The sequence below is a fragment of the Dromiciops gliroides genome, chromosome 2 (genome assembly GCF_019393635.1).
Source record: "Dromiciops gliroides isolate mDroGli1 chromosome 2, mDroGli1.pri, whole genome shotgun sequence".
Lineage (NCBI taxonomy): Eukaryota > Metazoa > Chordata > Mammalia > Microbiotheria > Microbiotheriidae > Dromiciops > Dromiciops gliroides.
Window position 1 is genome coordinate 289,537,884 of NC_057862.1, and position 23,279 is coordinate 289,561,162.

Genomic DNA, 23,279 nt, shown 5'->3' on the forward strand with positions numbered 1-23,279 from the left:
ACATGAATGTTCTGAAATCTCACCAGGTGTCACCACTCCTACTGGAATGAGAAACCGCCTTGTCAGCAGGACCACATTTTGAGTTCTCGATTCTCTCTATTATGTATTACAGGAGAATGAAAACACTCTTCTCACTACCTCCTCCACCCCCAGAGAATGATACAACCATTAGGAGGCAGCTTCAAAAGCCAAGTTCCAGAGATCCCAGTCTGGCCCTTCCTTCCCCAAGATGGTCCTGCTGGCCCTAACTCACCTGAGCAGCATCCTGTGGGAAGACAGCATCAAAAGCAAACATCTTTGGGACTGCACCTGCGGTTCTCCGGGAGCCCCCATTAGCGGGGGAACTGGTGGCTGGGTCATACAGCGTCACCTGTTTCTTCCGGGAATCCACCTTGAGGAAGGACATGGGCTCGGACGAGTGAGGGGCACCCGGTGATGTACAGATCCTCACCATCACCTTTACCTGAGAGGGAGAGAGACAGGACATGGCTCTCTGAGCAAACCTCGAGCTGGGGCCAGTAAGCTCTTGGACAGTAGAGCAATAAGCAGATAATGAGACAGAGGTACAGGAAAACTCACATCCCTTTTTCATGTTCCAGAAGTTGAAAACACTTTCTTCATATAAAAAAAAAGAGACAATTTGTATAGTGGAAGGAGCCCTGGATGTGGAGTCTGTAGAAACTAACAGTGTGACCAAGGGAATGCCCATTAAACTCTCTGACCCTCAGTCTCTTCTTCTGTAAAATAAGGAAAATTAATTCCTCTAGTGCCAAATGAAATGAGGCATGTAAACTTTTTCAAACCTTAACATATTACCCAAGTATCAGTTGTTGTTGTTGTTGCTGTTGTTGTTGTTAGTCTATCAAGAGCTCCTTTTTCTCTAGTGCTTAAATATTTATAAATGGCTTTCCCTCCAACAACTCTGTGAGGCAGAGAGTCTAAGTGTTCTTATCCCCCTTTCATAGATGAAGAAACTGAGACTCATTGAGCTTCATCTTCAGCACAACAGAAATTATGAGAACCTTGTTGGCCAGTGACTAGTGCATCCTAGAGTTCATGATAGAGAAGGAGAGCAGGTCCAGTCTTGCTATGATACCTTGGTCTGACCCTAGACAAAGGGTCATACTTCAAAGCGTTCATAGAAAAGCAATCCGGGCTCCAATAATTTCATATTTTGCAGGGGAAGACAGCCCAACATGGAGAGGAAGTTCTCAGTGAAATTCTGGATAAGGAGGAAAGGGTGCTGCTGCTCAGTCTCTAGCCCTGTGAAGCTGCTGGTATAACTCAGGTATAATCATGGGACCTGATGCCTAGAAAAACCAGTCAGTCAGCCAGTCAACAAACATTTATTAAATACCTATTATATGTTACTACTGGGCCTGATGTCAGGAAAATATTAATTCAAATCCAGTTTCAGACATCAGCTATGTGACCTTGAATAAGGATAATAATAGAACCTATTTCCCATGGATACTTTGTAAAGCACTTAGCACCAAGCCTGGCTCACAGTAAATTCTATATAAATATCATTATTAATTTGTTTTATCTTGTTTGACAAACAGCAAAGAGACACATGTCACTGGGCCAAAGAGTACATGGGAGGGTCAATATAAGAAGCCTGAAAGGGGGTTGGGGTTACAGGCCACAAATGGCTTTGAAAACCAAACATAGGGAGACAGCTAGGTGGTGCAGTGGATAAAGCACCGGCCCTGAATTCAGGAGGACCTGAGTTCAAATCTGGGCTCAGACACTTGACACTTACTAGCTGTGTGATCCTGGACAAGTCACTTAACCCTCATTGCCCCACCAGAAAGAAAGAAAGAAAGAAAGAAAGAAAGAAAGAAAGAAAGAAAGAAAGAAAGAAAGAAAGAAAGAAAGAAAGAAAGAAAGAAAGAAAGAAAGAAAGAAAGAAAGAAAGAAGGAAGGAAAGAAAACCAAACATAGGATTTTATATTTGATTCTGGAGGTAATAGGGAGCCATTGGAGTTTATGGAGTAGGGGAGTGACATTGTCAGACCTGCATTCAAAGATCATTTTGACAGCTGGGTGGAGGAGGGGCCGGAGTGGGGAGAGACTGGAAGCAGGGAGACCAATCAGCAGTCTGCTGGTGGCAGTGGCAGTGGACATTAGGGGAGATAGAGTCCAGATGACAGTCCCTACTTCTGTGAAATTTATAATCTAGTAGGCGATAAGACACAAACTGAGGTAACTAACACAAAATAATTTGTAAGTGCAATGCAGGACTGCATGCTGGATGAATTCTTTCTTCCTCACTAGACAGTGGGCTCCCCGAGGGCAGGGACCTCAACTGTCTTCCCTTGCATCTCCAGTGCTTAGCACAGTGCCTGGCTCATAGTAGGCACTTTATAAATTCTTTGTCACTGACTTATTGACTGAAGGGGAGATCAACTCAGGGATCAGCGCAAGCTCCAAAGAGAAGCCAGTATTTGAGGTGGGCTTTAAGGAGGAGTAGGAACACAGCAGGAGGAGACAGGGTGAAATGTAGGCAAAAAAGACAGGAAATGACAGGGTGGCTTCTGGACTCAGGCATGGGGATGCATTGCATTAGAGCAGCCAGGAAGAGTGCTATGTTGTAAGAAGAGAGCAGAGGATTCAAAGTCAGAAGGTTTGGGGCTTGAGAATCAGCCCTGCCACTTACTGTGTGACCTTGGACAAGTCATTTCTCCACTTTCTCCTCTGTGAAAGAATGGGTTGCACTAGATCAACTCTAATATCCTTTCCTAAGATCCTGAGGGCCCGTGAGCTGTGCCGCCTGCCTCTCCTCTTGGCTGCCCCAAAGAAACTACAATGAGTATGTATCCATTGGGTGGGAGAGGAGGAGAGGGGGTATTGTTGCACCCCAGCAGTTTAAAGGGTTTAGTGAAAGTAAAGACTAAGCTTTCCACAGGACCCAAAAGGCAGCTTCCTCCCCTTCTTCTGCCTCAGGCAGTGCCTCAAGGAAGGAAGGAGAAACAGAAAGAGACGGAATTCTCCAGCTGAAGACGGTGACCTTACAACAGGGAACCGCCCCCTCCCCATCCCTCCTCTCCAAAGCCCAGGCAGAAGGGAGGAAACCGGTTCATTCAGGCTTCTATAGATTCTGGCTGCCCTGGATCATTAGGATGTACAACTAAAAGGTTGTCTCCTGGTACAGCTCTTTGTGCCCAGGAAGAAAGAGAATTCATTCAAATCATCAGCCAGCCTGAATGCTCTCCAGAAGGCCTAACAAGACCCCCAGAGCCCTGGGGCCATCTGCTGCAGAGGCCTGGACTGGCTCACACACCCATTAGCCTCACTTAACAACAGAATAAATGCATTGCTGGGGAGGGGCTGCCTAGAAAGTAAATTTCTCCCTATCAAATCATATTTTTCACATCAATTTTTGTTGTGAGATTGGAAATGTGTTCCTCTGGGGGACAAATACTCCTGACCTTGTTCAAAAGCTTAGAGATAGATGAGTCTGTGTGGTGCAGTGAAGGACTTGGAACAGAAAGATCTGGGTTCAAATCCTGACTCTCACTTAGCCTGTGTGACACTGACCTCAGACACTTGATACTTACTAGCTTTGTGATCCTGGGCAAGTCATTTAACCCTAATTGCTTCACCCCACCTCCAAAAAAAAAAAAATAGAATTCACACATAGGTTATCATTGGTCCCCTTAGAAAATGAAAGATGAACAACATCCTTGGAATGTCCTTCATCTCCCTCACTCATTCCCTATTGAATTCCTACTCATCCTTTAAAATTCAACTCAAATGCCACCTCCTACAAGAAGCCTTCCCCGATTCCATTCCCCTAAACCCCCAAATCCCAAGACAGGAAGTATTCTGCCATGAACTTCACTTAGCATGTATACACCTAAGGCCAAAGCAAATTACTGTTGGAGCTGGGCCTAGTACCCTCATCTCCTAATTCATACTCTAGTGCTCTTTCCACTGGACCACCTTGCCTCTCCAACTCTTTGTGACCCCATTTGGGCAAATATACTGGAGTAGTTTGCCATTTCCTTCTCCAGTTCATTTTTGTTCGTTTTTTGTGGAACAATGAGGATTAAGTGACTTGCCCAGGGTTACACAGCTAGTGAGTGTCAAGTGTCTGAGGCTGGCTTTGAACTCAGGTCCTCCTGAATCTAGGGCTAGTGCTTTATCCACTGTGCCACCTAGTTGCCCCTCCAGTTCATTTTTACAGATGAAGAAACTGAGGCAAACAGAGTTAAATGACTTGCCCAAGGTCACACAGCTAGCAAATGTCTGAGTCTTCTTAACTCCAAGCCCAACACTCCTATCCAATGTACCACCTAGCTGCCCATACATTGCCTCTCACATGTTAAATTAATATATAAATGAACCACAGGCTTCAAGAATTAGGTGGCACCTCGATAGCCACACACACACAAACACACACAAAAGGAATTCCCACTATAACATATACAAAAAGTGGTCATCTAGCCTCTGCTTGAAGACATCTAAAGTGGGGGAATTCACCATTTTTCATGGTAGCCCATTTTATTGAATGGATGAATAATGCAGAATGGAATAGCATAAAGTGGATAGTCCATAATAACACACGAATACCACAAATGCTGATGCATTTGTAAGTTCAATAATCAGTTCTGGTGAGGAAGAAAGAACCCAAGAATCAGAAGCCCTAAACTAATTTCTCCACCATTATCTCATTTAATCCTCCTAATCAGCTTTGTGAAGAAGTTGAGGCAGGAAATCAAACCACAGAGATCACAGAATCATAGATTTCAAGTTGGAAAGAACATCAGAGACCATTGAGTCCAACGTCCTCAATTAACATATGAGGAAACTGAGACCCAGACAAATGAAATGATTTGCCCAGAATTATGCAGCTATGAAACAGGATTGGAACTCAGATCTTCCTGACTTTGAAATCCCGCTTTCTATCCATTAGCTCACCTACCTGTGAAGCAGCTCAAGTCAGTGCCTCTCTCTCTCTCTCTCTCTCTCTCTCTTTTTCATGAAGCAGTTGGGGTTAAGTGACTTGCCCAAGGTCACACAGCTAGTAAGTGTCAAGTGTCTGAGACTGGATTTGAACTCAGATCTTCCTGAATCCAGGGCTGGTGCTTTATCCACTGCGCCACCTAGCTGCCCCTCAGTGCTTCTTTCAAGCACACCTGGGTGTGAAGGACATAGTGGAAGGATCAGTTATGGATTGGACTCGAAGCTCTCTGATGTCTCCTCCAGCTCTGAGGTTCTACCATTGTATGGATGTACCACGTGGGTTCCTGCTTCTGCTGCCAAGATTCATGGCAATATCAATCTTAAGTAAGTTACTATCCAGTAAAAACTGAAGAAGTTCTGAGTTCGGAGGTAGAAGTCCCTATGGGCTGAGGTGGTACAGGAAGAAGGGGGGACTTTGAGTTGACCTTGAAGGATGGATAGAATTTGGAGGGGAAGAAATGCTAGGAATCGTGAAATGCTGGAAAGGTGATCTGAGGCACAGGGGGAGGAAGGACCCTGGCATGTATGCAGTGAGGCCAGGTTGTAAGAAAACAAGCAAGCTGGAGGACATCCCAGAGAGGACAACCAGCAAGGTGAGGACTGGGATTCCTACTCTGTGTCAGGCTCTGGGCTGAGAGCTGACAAACAGGATCTCACTAGATCCTCACAGCAAGAGAACTGAGGGCTGTTTAGTTCAGAGAAGAGGGGACCTGACTGTGATCTTTAAGTATTTAAAGGGCATCTCATGAGGAGAGATTCAACTTACTCTGTCTGGTCCCAGAGAGAAGAACTTGGAGCAATGAACAGAACCTGCAGAAAGACGACTTTAGGCTTAAAGTCAGGAGCATCTGCCTAACACTCAGAGCCTTCAAAAAGCAAAATGAGCTTCCATGGCAGCTACTGAGAGACCTGTCGCTGAAACTACTAAGATACTGTAGAAATTGATGTAGTAGAAATTCGTCTTCAGGTACAAGTTGAACTAGGTGGCCCACAAGGTCTATTCAAACTCTGAAATTCAGGGAAAAGGAAGCAAAACTACCAACCATAAACCCTCAAAAGAATGTTGTTTGGGGGGTTAAAAATGTGAAGGAATAATAAGGGGGGGGTTAAATGGGAAAAAAATACAATGGATTAAGAAAAGTAGGGGCAGCTAGGTGGTATAATGGATAGAGCACCAGCCCCAGTGGTTAGGAGGACCTGGGTTCAGATCTGACCTCAGACACTTACTAGCTATGTGACCCTGGGCAAGTCACTTAACCCTAATTGCCGGAAGGGGAAGGGGAAGGGGAAGGGAGAGGGGGAGGGGAGGGGAGGGGAGGGAAGGGAAGGGAAAGATAGAGAAATGCTCAAATAAGGACAGCCACAATAACAGAAAAAACCCAGAGATAGTCAATGCTGGAGCTGCTGTGGAAAGACAGGAACATTAATATAATATTAGTGGAGCTGGGAATTGGTTCAACCATTCTGGTAAACCATGTCAAATTACACAAGGAAAGTCACTAACTTGTTCATACTCTGAGCCAGCAATCCCAATATTGGGTATATAGCCCAATGTAAACCACAGAAATAAAGGTCCAATATAAAAGAAAAATGTTTGTGTGTGATAACAATGAATTGGAGACAGAGTAGATGCCAATCAGTTGGGGAATGAGTGGGGAAAATGGTTTTTGACTGTAATGGAATATTATTGACTAATATGAGAAAGTCATAAAAACATGGGGAAATTAACATGACCCGATGCTGAGTGAAATATTCAGACCTGTTCGCAGTGACCACAACAATGCAAATTAAATGATCACTGAGTAAGGGGGGGGGGCGCGGGACCAATAATGGTACTAGGGAATCAATAATGGAACATATCCCTCCCTTCCTGGCTGGTACCAGGGATGATGACAAAGGCAGAATGCTGCATTCGCCATCAGATGCAATCATTGTATTGGTCATTTTTACTTAATTGCTTTTCTTCATTACAAAGAAGGATTCAGTTGGGGGTGGGGTGTATATAGAAAAACAATTTATAAATAGACATCATTAAAACATATTTTGAAAAAGAAGACTAGAAGCAACACTGGAATTTCCTATTAACACAATAAGCTATAGCTAGACTTGGAGACAGGAAGACAGTTCAAACCCAGACAAAGACACTAGCTGCATGACTCAAGGCAAATCAACTAACCACTGCCTGCCTCAGTTTCCTCATCTGTAAAATGGAGATGATAATAATGGCACTTACCTCCCAGCATTGATGTGAGGATAAAATGAACTGTTTGTAAAGAACTATATAAACGTTAACTATTATTGTTATTATTAAAAGGGAGAGTGGACACACTCATTAGCAAAAACATCAAAGGGGGAAGAGAAGGAACTAAGACACCGAAGAACAAAATTATGATAAAACTCAACAGGTTGGACATAGCTACGGCAAGTATAGACAAAACAATAGACAAAAATGGCTGAGAAAACAACAGAGAAAGCCAAACAAGTTCTCAACATCCCACCTCTAGAAACTAATTATGGCTTGAAAAATAGCCCCAAAGTCCACTCTCTCTTCCCCAAAATGGCCCTTCAGACCCTGGAAGTCAGCTACCATATGCCCACTGTCTTTTCTTCTATGGACTAAACATCATTTCGTTTAACTCATCCTTACACAGCAGTTTCGAGCTCAACTATCTTGCTCAACCTTTCTGGAGGTGATCCAACTTAATCTTTTTTATTTTTTTTAGAGGCAATTGGGGTTAAGTGACTTGTCCAGGGTCACACAGCTAGTAAGTGTTAAGTGTCTGAGGCCAGATTTGAACTCAGGTACTCCTGACTCCAGGGCCGGTGCTTTATCCACTGCGCCACCTAGCTGCCCCAATCTTTTTTATTTTAATCTGAACTTCTGATTTAATGGGTGTGGGGACTTGTAATGAAGGAACTCCGTCTACCAATGAAGGCCTCTAACTTGTCCGCAATATCTAGTCTTGGAGACCTGTCTGGGACTCAGAGAGGTTAGGTGATTTGCCCAGGGTCCCAGAGCTACTATATGCCAGGCAAAGGATCTGAGCCTAGGTTTTCCTAGCTCTAAGGCCTAGTCTACTCTCTATCCACTATGCAAGTGTCTCTCAACTTATCTATGTCTCTCCTAAAACATGGTAAACAGAGCTAGACTCACATGTATAACCTATATCAAATTGCTTACCATCTCAGAGAGAATATTTGGAGACCAAAATTTTTTTTTTAAATTAATGTTAAAAATTGTCTTTAGGGGCAGCTAGGTGGTGCCGTGGATAGAGCACCGGCCCTGGAGTCAGGAGTACCTGAGTTCAAATGCGACCTCAGACACTTAACACTTACTAGCTGTGTGACCCTGGGCAAGTCACTTAACCCCAATTGCCTCACTAAAAAAAAAAAAAAAGTCTTTACATGTAATTGTGGGAGAGGGGCTAAAATGTTATTTTTTAAAACAGAGCTGGAATCAGTACCACAGATATAATCTGATAGGGGCAGAAGACAAAAGCCCTGTGACTTCCCTCCCTCTGAAAACTAGATTTTATCAATGAAGCCTAAAATCACAATCATTTCATTGGCAGCCATACTGCATTGCTGGCTCAAGGGTTCTTCTGGTCAGCTGAGAACCTCTAACTCTTTTTCACAAGAACTGTTAGGGCAGCTAGGTGGCATGGGCAGCTAGGTGGCTTAGTGGATAAAGCACTGGCCTTGGATTCAGGAGGACCTGAGTTCAAATCCAGCCTCAGACACTTGACACTTACTAGCTGTGTGACCCTGGGCAAGTCATTTAACCCTCATTGCCTTGCAAAAACAAAACAAAAACAGAACTGCTGATAATCCAGATCTCTCCTTTCCCTTTGCTCTAAGGAAGGGAGTGAGAGGTTCCACCAGAATAGGCTGGTAGGATAACAAAAGAAGGTGTTGGGATGGGGACAGGGGCAGAAGATGGGGGCAGAGTGAGGGGCAATCCTTCACTGATCCAGGGGTAAGCGCTCCATGAAGACCTCTCTGCATATACCAATGTTGCTGAATTAAAAAAAAAAAATCAAAGATATAAATCCAATTGCCAGTTGTCAGGAGGCCCTACAGCTAATACTATCAATAAACAAACAAAAGGGGTATGCTCTGAAGCCCCAATATAATCACTACCTCTACATATAGCAAAACATAATCACGCAAGCCTCTCTTTGAGATTTATAGATGAAAGATGCCCTAAGGGCAAAATATGAGGCTGTTTGTTATTATTCCGCTGATAGAATTTGCAAGTACCTGGGAAAGGGGATAGACAGAAGGTAAAAGGGAGAGGGGAAGCCTCAGCCTGGGTAAGAGGCTAATGGCATTTCTTGGTTTTATCTTACACAAGATCAGCTAGGAGGAGAAGAAAAAAACCTAAAGAATACAAGGAGTGATGTTTGAAATTCACAAACTCCTTATATACATATATACACATTGTAGCAATGGGTTAAAGCCCTTCATCAACCACGTGCTGGTAAATGTTTAACATCCAGATTGCCCCCCCTCAAAGACCAAAAAAAAAAACTTATGCACAACACATTTTTAAAATTTAATCTGCATTAATAACATTTTTCTCCATCATTTCCTAAATCTAGACAATCAACACAACAATAAGGCAGGCCCTGATTTATAGCAACTTGCTGATTGCTGATTTCCCAGGTGTAAATGTTCACTCTGAAAATTTAACAGTCATGTTGCACTGACTCCAGCATGACCCTTCCTGTGCTAAAAAGCTAAAATTGTGGGTCTGAACCCTATACAGGCCAGGCAACTTTGCTTGGTTTCTCAGCCACGATGGAGAAGGGACAGAGAGCAGCTCCTGTATCCAGCCACCCTTTCCTCAAAGGGATGCATTGACCCCTGGTCTGGCTGGCGCCAGTGTAGTCTTGAATCAGAAAATCTCAGAGTAAAAAACGGATTTCAGGGTTCATCTGAGCAGGAATCCCATCCCTGCTCCTAGAATCGAAACATAATATATGAACAGGGTCCAGGAACTTGGTGTCTGTGTCCAAAGAGCAGCACACACTTCTTTGGATCCTGTTTCTGTCTATATGTCTGCCTGGTTTGCCCAGTGAGATTAGAAGAACCCTAAGAGGGGCAGCTAGGTGGCGCAGTGTTTAGAGCACCAGCCCTGGATTCAGGAGGACCTGAGTTCAAATCCAGCCCCAGACACTTAACACTTAGGAGCTGTGTGACCCTGGGCAAGTTACTTAACCTCAATTGCCTAACCAAAGAAGAAGAAGAAGAAGAAGAAGAACCCTGAGAGCAAGGACCATAATTAGGTTGTAGTGTATATCATAACCTAAATTCCTGAAAAAAAATAGTTTAAGCCTCTACCTCTCCCTTTCCTACTACCCATGAATTCTTTCATTGTAATCTGGTTCCTGACCTTCCACTTTACCACCATTATTCTATCCAATCACCAACATCTAGCAGTTACTAATCCAAAATCTAAATTTCTAACAACAAGACTTCGACGGCCTTTCTATAGCATTTGATGCCAGTGGCCATCCCTTCTGCCAGGATACTTTTCCTTCCCTCAGTTTCCTGGACACTGATCTCTACTGGTTCTCTTCTTCCTACCTCTCTGATTTCTCCCTCTCTTCATTATTCTTCTGTCTCAAAGCCTGTCATAAATCCTCATCTCTCTTTACTCTAATGATGACATTTCTTATCCGTTCTCATAGGTCCTATCATCACCTCAAAGCAAATGACCATTAAGTACATAAATCCATCCCTAATTTTTCTCCAGCATCTCCAACTGGTCATCTTCATTCAGATGTCCCACCAGCACCTCAAACTCAACATGTCCAAAAGAGAAATAAGTCATCACCTTCCCCTCCAAACAGCTACCTCCTCTAAAGTCCTTTTTTCTGTTGCTGGTACAACAAACCTCCCAGTCACACAGAGCCTTGAAATCTCAAGTCACCTTTGACTTTTCTCCATCTCTTTTACTTTCTATACACAGTCAGCCCCCAAGTCTTGAGGATTCCATCACCACCACATTTCTCAAATCTGCCCCCTTCTCTCCACTCTCCCAGCTATCATGCTGAGTCAGGCAATTTCAATTCTCACCTGGAATACTGTAATAGTCTCCGAACAGGTCTTACTGCTTTCAGTCTTCCCACTCTCCAATCACATAGCTGTCAAGATAATCATCTGAAGAAACTGTCCTGACTGTGTCACTCTCTTGTTTGGTGGCTACCTATTACAGCTAGGACAAAATGCAAAGTCCTTAACCTAGCATTTAAGGTCTTATGTAATCTGGACCCAGCCTATTATCCAGCCTCACTGGTTTCTTAAATGAGTTCTTATGAACAAAGTTTGACAATTAAGGACCCTAGGACCCTGATAGAAGTAATATAATCAGTTGTCCACTGAGGACCTGAGCCATGAATGGGAATTGGAGTAGGGAAAGTAAGTTCAGAGGAGGTACTATCCTTGACATTCTAGACACTAGTCTTGGAGGGTCATTCCATGCTTTTCTATTTATTCTGTTACCTGTTCTTGCTTCCATCTTCTTGACATTTCCCCACCTTAATCTAAATTGCTCAATGGATTCTCTGTATACCCACTCTGGTCTCTTTAGACCACTCTCCCCTTTCCTCATTAGACTGCCTTTGCATCTTCAGAATTTGATTCTAGAGAGCTTCCCATCCCTCCTATGCTGCCCTCTTCTAAAGATTTAGGCCCTGAAATTCTATCTATCTTTTTTGCTGAATGAATCTATCAATAAGCATTGATGGGGGGCAGCTAGATGGTGCAGTGGTTAAAGCACCAGCCCTGGATTCAGGAGTACCTGAGTTCAAATCTGGCCTCAGACACCTGACACTTACTAGCTGTGTGACCCTGGGCAAGTCACTTAACCCCCATTGCCTGCAAAAAAACAAAAACAAAATAAGCATTTATGAAAGCACCTACCATGTACCAATGCAAAGAATGCAAAAATCCCCAATCTATACCCAGCCTTCCTTTCCTTCTCTATCACAAATGCTAAGATGAAGCAACAATATCAGGAAGACCCGGGTTTGAGTCCTTGCCTCTGACACTGAGAGGAAAGTCACTTAATTCTTAGTGCCTCAAGAAACGACCTAACATTTTTAAGTTGCAGAGAAGTCGTAGGCCTGCATTAACAGAAGGAGCTTCTTCACTTGGGAGTTCTTTATTTTAATGAAATGATGATTCCAAAAATCATACAAGGGATTGTGCTTAGGTGCCAGTGGATACGCTAACCACCACAACAACAATATGGAGTGGTCACTTTATGGCCCATCCTCTGCAAGGTTGAAATCATTTCTAGTTCAGTAAATAATTCCTCCTTCATACTTCAGAAAGGTACACAAGAGTAGCTTCATTCTTTGCTTCCTCCTCCATTTGGAAGATAAAATTATCATTAAGGCAAGTCAAGAATGTATTCAATGCTCTGCTTTTGGCAGAGAGAACTCCAGAAGGTATCTGGAGCAATGAAGTTCTCCAACACAATTATATTATCCCACTATGTCATCCTTATGACCAGCTTCCTAAATTCCTCATCTCTTTGAGACTCTGCTCTCTAAGAGGGGTCATGCAACATGTACACATGTAATGACAATTTAAGGTAGAACGTGACGAGGGCAAAGTCAAGGTCCAAATAAAATAAAATACTCCAAGAGAATTTAAGGAAGAAGTGATCAATTAATGCCTCCAAACATTTCTCCCTCCCTCTGCCCCCTCTGATGCCCAGTCCTATGCCAAGGTCAAGAGAAGGAAGGTATCAGGAGGAAAAGTCATTTCTAGCTCCTTAGAGACCTGGCTTTGAATCCCAACTTTGCCTCTTGATAGCTGTGTGACCTCAGGCAAACTGTTTAAACACTGTGGGCCTGGATGTCCTCATTTCTAAAAAGAGACGGCTTCCAGATCTATGATCCCAATCCCTCAGAAAGCTCCCAGTCTAAACTTAGTTTAGAAATTTTTTTAAATTAAGTAAGACATATGCTGCTGTGCACTCTAGGAGAACTCAATAAATTCCCATTGATTTCCATATGCATTTAACAAGTATCCAGGACTATCAATGAATTTATTCACAAGCTTTAATCTAGCATGTTTTAAAAGCATGAGAAGACATGATTATCTTCATTCCGCACCAGGCACGCGGCTGATTCCAGAAATTCTTCTCCATTTCCGTAACAGCACAATAGTCAATCCTCATATCCTGTGACTGAATAAAGAACTCAGCCCATAGCAATAAAGATCATGAGAGCATGTTGGCAGGGGCATTGCAGATACCCCTGAAATCTGCATCGAAAGCCAAAGATACCCAGAGAAATTCATCTTGTGCAACGCGCCGCCCACAACTGGCTGTTCAAGCAGGTTTGTAAAGCAAGCTTATTTAGACACAAACCATCTGAATTAAGACTTCTTACCATCAAATTACCCGATTTCATTTTCCACCGGAGAATGCCACCGTCCATTTTCCAATGGAATCTCTTATTTCTCAACTACAGCATAAATCAAATTACCAAAGTCTTATTTCAGAGCCAATATTTTTCATGGATTTAATTGTAAGTGACAGATATATAACCCTTGCAAAATTGGTTTACTGTGGATAGTTCTTACAAGCCCTCCATACACTCCCCCTTTTAGCATATGGCAAATTTATATGCAAAATTGCTATGCACGCAGTTGAATAGCTGGCTCTCTAGGGAGAACCTTAAAGAAACACTTTTATATTGTACTCTTTAGAAACTGGCCTCTATTAGGCACGAATCGATTCTTTATTCCCAGATGACACTAACAAAACTATTTCATTTTCAAATGGTCCTGCAAAGTAGAAGAAAATGTATCCTTCCAGGTAATTTTCAACAATTTCTTTTTTTTTTTCTGTTCCTTAGCCTGCCTTTGGCAGGCAAATGTGTTCTCTGGATTTGAGAGCATCTCAAGATAGGAATAAAGGGTTGATTTTTTTTTTCCAGAGAGCCGGGCAATTTGTGTTGCTTTAAGAAATGTTCCTCTCACCAGGAAACCAGTGACACTGGGGGGAGGGGGGGGGGCGGAATTAAACACGAATTTGTTATTTGTCGAGCCTGGCCAGGCACTGAGAGATCCCATCAACCTAGGTGATCCCGGGAGTCAATGGGCTTCTTGGTACTTAGCTGGGGCCCTGAGAAAAAATTGAAGGAGGGAAAAGACAGAGAGGAGCTAATGATTAAACAACATACCAGCCAGTGTACTCAGACAACAAAATGTAGTCTTTGCCGATGCCCAGCTTGTGAACTGGTTTGTTGGTTCATGCTTTCCTCTAAGTGCCTCTTTTCCATTGTCTCCTACGGAAGGGATTTTATTATTTCTATTGGGGAGGGGGGGAACCCGCCAGCATCTTTAAAAGAGATGAACACTTTAAGTGGTTCTTCTGTATGTTGGGATATTACAAAGAGTGCTCTGAATAGTACCCCAGAAGAAAAAAAAATCTTACATGAAAAAGGCTTCTAGCTACACAGTGGTGTTCTCAGAGGCAGTGGGCAGGGGGGAAGAAAATTAGGATTCGACTCAGCCACCCCAGTGAAAAGGATGTCTTTTTTAATACCACAATATGATAAATTATCTTAAGTAGCACATTAATGTCAGAAATTGAGCATAATCTAACTTCTTTTCAGTGACAATATTAAATGGCTTTCAGATACCTTTCCTCCCATTCTGACATTAAAGTTAATGACATCCAGGGAGACCAGGCACCATTTTGAGGGTGGGTGGGTGGGTGTGTCAGGGAGGGGGGGGGGCGGTGTTTTAAGGATCTAGTTTTTTAAAATTTCTTCCCCACACAGGCTCCTTGCATTTAAAAAGAGGTTCACCTGAATGGTCTGAACTCTGTTGTCATCAGAGTGAATAGGAAAAGGAAGAGGGATCAAGCTGGCTCCGTAATTGGCAAGCAATAACTTGGGAAATTTCATTCATTGTAAGAATGACAGGATCACACAACCTCATGACTTAAAGGGAACTCAGAGGTCATTAGTTGAACCTTTGCTTGAATGAGAAATTCCCAGAGATGGGGAAAACACCAACCTGTCTCTCTTAAGGCTGCACACTGCTCCACTCTTGAACAAGTTACTCTTAGGAAGTTTTCTCTATATGCAGAGTCTCAGAATTTTTAGAGTCAGAAAGGGTCTGAGCAGACATCTGGACCCATCCATAGTTGGACAGCATCTCTACTATAACTTAACATATTGAAAAGAAGTCATCTAGCCTCTGTTTTTAAGATTTCAAAGGAGGGGGATGCTACTTCCCCCCAAGACAACCCATTCTACCTCTGGGCAGCTCTAATCATTGAGGTCTTCCCTGACACAAAGCCAAAATCTATCTCTCTCCAGCTTCTCCTCATTGTTTCTGGTTCTGCCCTTTGGGACCAACAGAACAAGACAAATCACATGATTACCCTTAAGATCCTTGAAGACAATTATCATATCCCCACACACCTTCTGTGGCCTCTTTGCCACCCTGGTTACCCTCTTACAAATGTGTTTGTCAAAGTCCTTCCTAAAATTCAACACCCAGACCTGAACAATACTCTAGTTATTTCTGATCAAGATGGGGAAGGAGAATGGAAATGATTTCCGTTACCCCGAGATATTTCATCCACTGCTTCTCCTGGTCTTCTCTTATTTGGAGAATAGCAAACATGAGAAATATAATTAAATTCAAAAAAGCATTTTTTAATTTTTTTTTTTTGCGGGGCAATGGGGGTTAAGTGACTTGCCCAGGGTCACACAGCTAGTAAGTGTCAAGTGTCTGAGGTCGGATTTGAACTCAGGTACTCCTGAATCCAGGGCCGGTGCTTCATCCACTGCGCCACCTAGCCGCCCCCCAAAAAAGCATTTCTTAATTGCTTTTCTATGTACTGACACTTATGCACTACCTGAGAGTTTGCAAAGCACTAGCCAGCCCACATCTCATTTGAACAACCGTGCAATATAGATATTACAGGTATCATCTCCATTTGACAGATGGGGGAGTTGAGGATGGAGAGGTTGATTTGTTCATGGCCACAAGTCTACCAAGCGTCAGAGGTAGGATTTGAACCCATATCCAAATGTGCCATACCACCTCACAGAGATGGTGGATATAACAATATTGGATATATCAATAATCAAGATCATCTTCATGAATTCAAATCTGACCTCAGATACTTACTAGCTGTGTGACCCCGGACAAGTCACTTAACCCTGTTTGCCTCAGTTTTCTCATCTCTAAAATGAACTGGAGACGGAAATGGCAAATCACTCCAGTATCTCTGCCAAGAAAACCCCAAATGGGGACAAAAAGAGTCAGAAATGACTGAAAAACAACTGAACCACCACAACAAAACTCTGCTGAGGCTGCAGCAATGTGGACATAGTGAAAAGAGCAATGAAATTAGACAACCTGAGGGCAAATCCCAGCTCTGATACTTATTATGTGACCTTGGGTAAGTCACCTCTCTTCCCTACCCAGGGTCAGGTCCACATAGATTCCCATCTAGTCACTGTTGCCGAATCTCCAATTATGCCAGAATTCTCACTTTCTCCTACATATAGTGGAATGGGAGACTCAGAATCAAGAAACTTGGAATTGGCATTGCCAATAAATCACTGTGTAACCTCAGGTGACTGAGGTATAAAAAACTTTCAGTCATGATGGAGTTTTATCATGTATGTGTATAAATGTTTATGTATATGTATGTGTCATATAACATAACAGCTTGCAATTTGGGCCTCAGTTTCCATATCTGTAAAATGAGAGGATTGGACGAGTTTTTCTCTAAGATGCTCAGTTTCCTCATTTGCACTATCTCACAAGGCAATTGCAAGCTAAGGAAAGTGCTTTGAAAACCTTAAGGTACTATCTAAATGTGATGTTCTAAAATCCCTCCAAGCCCTGATGGACTAACATTTTTTTGGTTGTTTTTTGGTTTGTTTGTGGTTTTTTTGTTTTGTTTTGTTTTTGGTGAGGCAATTGGGGTTAAATGACTTGCCCAGGGTCACACAGCTAGTAAGTGTTAAATGTCTGAGGCTGGATTTGAACTCAGGTCCTCCTGAATCCTGGGCCAGTGCTCTATCCACTGCACCACCTAGCTGCCCCCTGAACTAACATTTTTAAGTAGAATTAGGGCCATAGGGGTTTTTAACAAGGTTGGGGAGAGGGGTTCTCCAGGACAGAGGGCAGAGACTACCCCTCCAAGGCCCATACTCAAACAACTCAGGCCCCTGTTCACCATGGACATGTCTCTTGGGCTGCTCTCTCTGGGGTGCATGAGCCTGGGACCAGACTAGCCCTTGACCATCTGCTCTGAAGGCCACATCAACAATCTGCCCAGAGGACCAGATTGAACATAGGGAGATCTGGGTCTTGTCCCTGCTCTGACACTCTGTCTAGTTCTTAGTTTCTTCCTCTATGAAATGAGGAGATTGTATATCTAATTAATATTCTGTCAAGATACCTTGGGAGTTGGTTGGGGGGTAGCAGCTTCAGTCTTTCTCTCAGTCCCAGTCCCCAAAGCATGACCATCTTTGTTGTAGTCACCTTGTTGAGAACTCCATCCCCACTCTATGAATGGACTCCTTAAGATGCCAAGTATGAAAAAAAAACTGAACTTAGCACCTAGTTATGTTACAAAGTAAGAGGACATTACCTGATGGTCTGCTTCTTCTCCCTGGGGCAGCCTCCTGACCAGTGGCCTCATTCCATCCCAGGGCTTCCCCATGACAGGAAAGTGTATGTCACATCCCTTCCCCCAGGTGAAGGCACCTTATATGCAAACTGTCCCAGATGCAATATGTGGCGCTTGACTCAGATGCTCAAATTTCTAGTCACAGTTCTGGTGTGTCATGCTGTTATTATAATGATGACACGTAATATTTGTCTTATGCACTGCCTATATTGTGAATGTTTACCTTATACTCCTACAACCAGATTAGAAATTCTTCTTGGGCAGGAATCCTGTCTTCTCTTCCTCTCAGACACAAGGCTGTGCATAAATAGGCCCTCTGGAAAATCTTGCAGACTTTTGCTTGGTCCAGACCTCCAAGAAGCTTATGGGATAATGACCAAGATTTGGCTGCTTTTCTTGGCCCAGAGTTTGTAGCACAGATAGGTTTCCCCTGTTCAAGAAACTCCTCTGGATTATCTCAAGACACATCTCCCATAGCTCAGCTGGTTAATGCATCAGACTAATGAGACCAAGGTCATGGGTTCTATCCCCACAAGAGCCAATTAGCTTTTCTCAATTCCAGGGCCACAATATGCACCCCTGCCTTGTAAGTGTGTGTGTGTGTGTGTGTGTGTGTGTGTGTGTGTGTGTGTGTGTGTGAGAGAGAGAGAGAGAGAGAGAAAGAGAGAGAGAGAGAGAGAGAGAGAGAGAGAGAGAGAGAGAGAGAGAGAGAGAGAGAAAGAGAGAGGGGGGGGATGGTTCACTGGGACTGGAGAAATCATTTAAGAGTTTCTATGATGTAGATGGTAATCTCCCATATGTGAAGCCAGGAAAGAATATTAGACCCTAAATAATAAATGGTCAAGGGATATAAACAGACAGTTTTCAAAGGAACAAATCCAAGCTATCAACAGCCATATGAAAAAAAAATCACCAATTATTAGATAATTGCAAATTAAAACAACTCTGAAATTCTACCTCACTCTTCAGATTGGAAAAGAAAAGGAAAATGACAAATGTTGGAGAGATTATGGGAAAACAGACAATTAATGCACACTAATATAATGGTGAAGTTGTGAATCGGGTGGACCATTCTGGAAAGTAATTTGGAATTATATCCAAAAAATCATTAAACTGTTTATTCCCTTTGGCCCACTGATACCTCTATGAGGCCCATGGCCCCAAAGAGATCAGTGAAAGGACTCATTTGTACAAAAATATTTATAGCAGCTCAAAGAAATGGAAACTAAGGAGGTGTCCATCAAATAAGGAATGGCTAAACAAATTATGGGATATGGGTGTAATAGAATATTAGTGCACTATAAGAAATTATGAAAGGGATCATTTCAGAGAAACCTGAGAAGATTTGTATGAGCAAATGCAAAGTGAAATGAGCAGAGTAAGTAGCATAATTTATACAATAAGATACTGTAGATGAAAACAACTACACACCTAATATGCCCTTAATAAATGGCTTGTTGACTTATTGACTTGACTGCTGATCAATGCAACTAGGATTCTAGAGAAACAATGATGAGCTATGCTGCCCACCACCTGGGTGATGGATTCAAGATGGGGAATGAGACATACACTGTTGGACATGGACAATGAGGGAATCTGTTTTGCTTGACTACACGTATTTGCTAATGAGAGTTTTATTTTTCTTTTCAAGGAAGATGGGGACAATAAAAGATAGAGAAAGGGGAAAGGGGAGAAAAGCTTATTAAATTAAATATATACATGTGGATATGTGCACACACATGTGTATATTCATATAGATGTGTACCATATACCAGTACATCCATCCATTCATACACATACATGTATGTGTGTATACATGCATACATTAAATATGAAAGAATGTTGGACCTGAAGTCAGGAGACCTTGGGTTAGAGTCTTGGCTCAGGACACTTATTAGTTGCATAATTTTAGTCACTTCATTTCACAACTCAACCTCAGTTTTCTCCTCTATAAAATAGGATTATTAATACCTGAAGAACCTACGTGATAGGATTGCTGTGAGAAAACACTTTGTAGACATTAAAATGTTTCATAGAATAAAAGTCATCATTACATGAAGGTTAGTTAGAGAATTAAGTTCCTGCCATGTTAACCCTCCAGTGAAGTCTTTGCACAGTGTCTGCCCATGGTCTAGAGGTGATCATAGACTCTCAAAAGCTATCAAAGGCAGTCAAGCACCAGCTCTAACAGTTCTACCAAGCTGAAAAGACTTCAGCTCTTGGCCTCGTGCTGGGTCTGTGACATTTGAAGCCTGAAGGCTAGCCTGACCAAGGACAAAGAGATTCATCATTGGAAGACTGGCCACAGTCATTCATGCAAATTGTTCATTAAGGTATGGGTGGGTGTGATCTATGTTGGCAGAGGGAATGTTCACAGTGATATGATTCCAATTTCAAGACCTACTCTGTGCAGGGTGCTGAAGAAGTCCTAAGATGAATAAGACATAGGAGATTAATCTAATAGGGAAGTTAAGACATGCATAATTTTTTTTAATTTCGGACCTGACTTTTGATTTCATTGGCATAAAAACTCCTTATACCAATATAGATCTGAAACAGTTCTCTATAATCTGGTAGAGTTGCCTTGGGCACTAAGAAATTAAATGATTTCTCCCAGGTCACACTGTCAATTTTGTCAGAGGCAGGATCTGAACCCAGATCTATGATTCTGGTCTTATCATCTACCATACCATACTGCACCTCATGCATACAACATACAAGTGTTAAATGTGCTATGTGTCCACAAAAGGGAAAGATTCCCACCAGATGACTAGGGAGAGACAGCATGCAAGCTGAGCCTTGAAGGATGGATAGTCTTTCAACAGGTAGAAATGAGGATGAGGGAGGAACTCACAAACTCAGGGAAGGACGTGAGCAAAAGAAACTCAAGTGTGAGTGTGCAGGACACGCCTAGGAAGCAGTATGGTTGACATGTTGAGCCCATATAGAGTTAGAAATAAAGCTTGAAAGACAAGACAGGGCCAAACTATGGAGGGCTTTTAATTCTTGGATATATATTTTGGACTCAATTTTGCAAACAAGAGAGCACACAGTTCAGTTCAAATAAAGACCCACATTGCTATTTAAATTCAAAATTAAACTTAAATGCCTACTACATGAAAAGGTAGTTTCCCTCAAATAATCACAGCTATTTAAACTTATCTGTTTATGGAATATATTCTCCCAAGTAGAATGTAAGTTCCTCAAGGGCAGGAACTGGTTTTCTGTTCAGTCTTTGTATCATTAGTGCCTATCACAATGCCTTGCATACAGTAGGTTTTTAATAGATGCTCATTGGAGAAAGCCTTGTGCTGAGGGCTGGGGGTAGTTGTGGTTTAGTGGTTTTCAGTCATGTCTGACTCTTCCTGGCTCCTTTTGAGGTTTTCTTGGCAAAGATACTGGAGTGGTTTGCCATTTCTTTTTCCAGTTCATTTTACAAAAGAGGAAACTGAAGCAACAGAATTAAGTGACTTGCCCAAGGTCACCCAGCTAGGAAGTATCTGAGACTGGGTTTGAATTCAGGTCTTCCTGCTCCAGGCCTGGCACCAAGATGAGGGAGGAGAGGCAAAGCATTATCAGAAATCTGGGGAGAGTCACCTGCTAAATAGTGATAGTACTCGGGGATTGTGATTTTGGATTGTGACTTGGTGAACCCTAAGAAGACCACTCTTTTAGACACATGGTCCCCACATGAAGGATATGCTGTGCTTTTATTTTTAAATACACAAGACATTCCACTGCAGAACTTTATTGCCAACTCCTTGAGGTTTGAGGGGAGAATGTTTTCAGTAAACAACGTATACCACCATGGCGCAGAATGTAGGATTCTGGGAAGAAAGGAACACTGTGCCCCAATGAAGAACACACTGTGCATTCCAGTGATCTGTTCCAGTGAATTATCAGGCATTTTCCTCACTAATCAATCACACAGGAATTGGAAGGGAGCAAACCCGTATGGTCAGGAAAGCTGCATGGAATATCATCCCCACGTGCCTAGACTGGGCTATCACGGGGAATAGGGGGACGTGGGGGGGGGGCAGGAGAAGAGAGGCCTGGTCTTGTCTCTCCCAACCACAAGCTCTGTATCCTGGAAGTTCAAGGAGCGGCTCACAGCTGGCTTGGAAGCCATCAAAGAAACCCATCACCAACACAGATGCTGCTGAGGGGACCACAAATTCCTGCGGAGACTGGCATCTGGAACCCAGAGCTTCCAAGTTGATTGATGGCCAACACAAGTCATTACTGGCCTTCTCTGATCCCTCCCTGCAGCCCCCTCTAGTAATGACCTTTAATGGACTGATCAGTCATGTATTCGTTAACTGTTTGTGTCTTGTCCCCTTGTTAGTCTGTGAGCCATCTTACCTAAAATTTCTATCTCCCCTTTCCCCAACCCAGTGCTCTAGATGCAGCAAGCTCATTATGGATGCAAGCAGGGCTCACTCATATCTGATTTATCCTTCTGTTTCCTCTTGTTGTTGTGGTTGAGTCATTTCAGACTCTTCATGACCCCATTTGGAGTTTTCTTGGCAAAGATACTGGAGTAGTTTGGCATTTCCTTCTCCAGGTCATTTTATAGGTGAGGAAACTGAGGCAAAGAGGGGTAAGTGATTTGTCCAGGGTCACACAGCTAGGAAATGTCTGAGGCCAGATTTGAACTCATGAAGATGATTCTTCCTGGCTCCAGGCCCAGTGTTCTCTCCACTGTACCACCTAGCTGCCTTTATTTCCTCTAATACTGACTCAATGCTCTGCACATTTTTTAAAGATTCAGATGTGACTTCATTGGTGTAAGGAGCTTCTGCATGAGGAAACTTCCTATATCAAAGCACACATGCAACTCCTCCGAGAAGTTAATCGACTTCCACAGGCTCACACAGCTAATATGTGTCAGAGGCAGAACTAGAACTAGGGTCTTCCTGGCTCTGAGGCTGGCTACCCACTCCCCCTCATTGCTTTCTCACCCTGCATAGAGTAGATAATTAATAAATGGTTGCTGACTGAGAGGATGACATGGAACAGGCTGACACCCCACAACCATGAGGAGAGGCTGACTTTGAAGGGTGTGGCCAAGTTAGGCACATCTGTTTATTATTTTCCCCTTTGGGAAATGGAGGGGAGGGGGGAGAAGAAAGGAGGGCGGCAGTGGTTCTTCTTACTGAAGATATTACCAGAGATGATCATATCAGCAAACCACAGAATATGGGGAAATAGAAAACTCAGACATCATGCAGCATGTGCTTACTTCCCTGAAAGCTATTTTCCTACTGTTGATGGGTAAAAAAAAATGGCAAGCCAGCTTTGAAATGGGACAGGAATGCCAACCTTGGAGCACAGGTAATGTCCTGTGTTTGATTCCTTGCAACCCAGTCTGGGAGAACAATGACAACTAGACCTCAGCCAGGATGACAACCAGGAAGGTGAGGGAACCAGCTCTGGAGATTTTGTCATATCAGGACCAGTTAAGTCACTGGCCATTTCTTGCCTGAAGAAGAGAAGGCTGAGGGAAGAACATTGCAGATGTCTTCAAATGTCCAAAGAGCTGTCATGTCAGAGAAATTTGATTTGTTCTACTTGGCCCTGGGAGTTAGCTAGGGGGAGCAGGGGATAGAATGCCAAGCCTGGAGTC

General features: G+C 42.9%; 1 protein-coding gene across 1 annotated transcript in view; it reads right to left on the reverse strand.

The window, feature by feature from the left end:
- KIF26A (kinesin family member 26A) overlaps positions 1-23,279 on the reverse strand; it is a 172,165-nt gene that overhangs the window by 24,683 nt on the left and 124,203 nt on the right. The window contains exon 6 of the mRNA XM_043980675.1: positions 254-463. Coding sequence (XP_043836610.1) covers positions 254-463 — 210 coding nt within the window. The remainder of the gene's footprint in view (positions 1-253; positions 464-23,279) is intronic.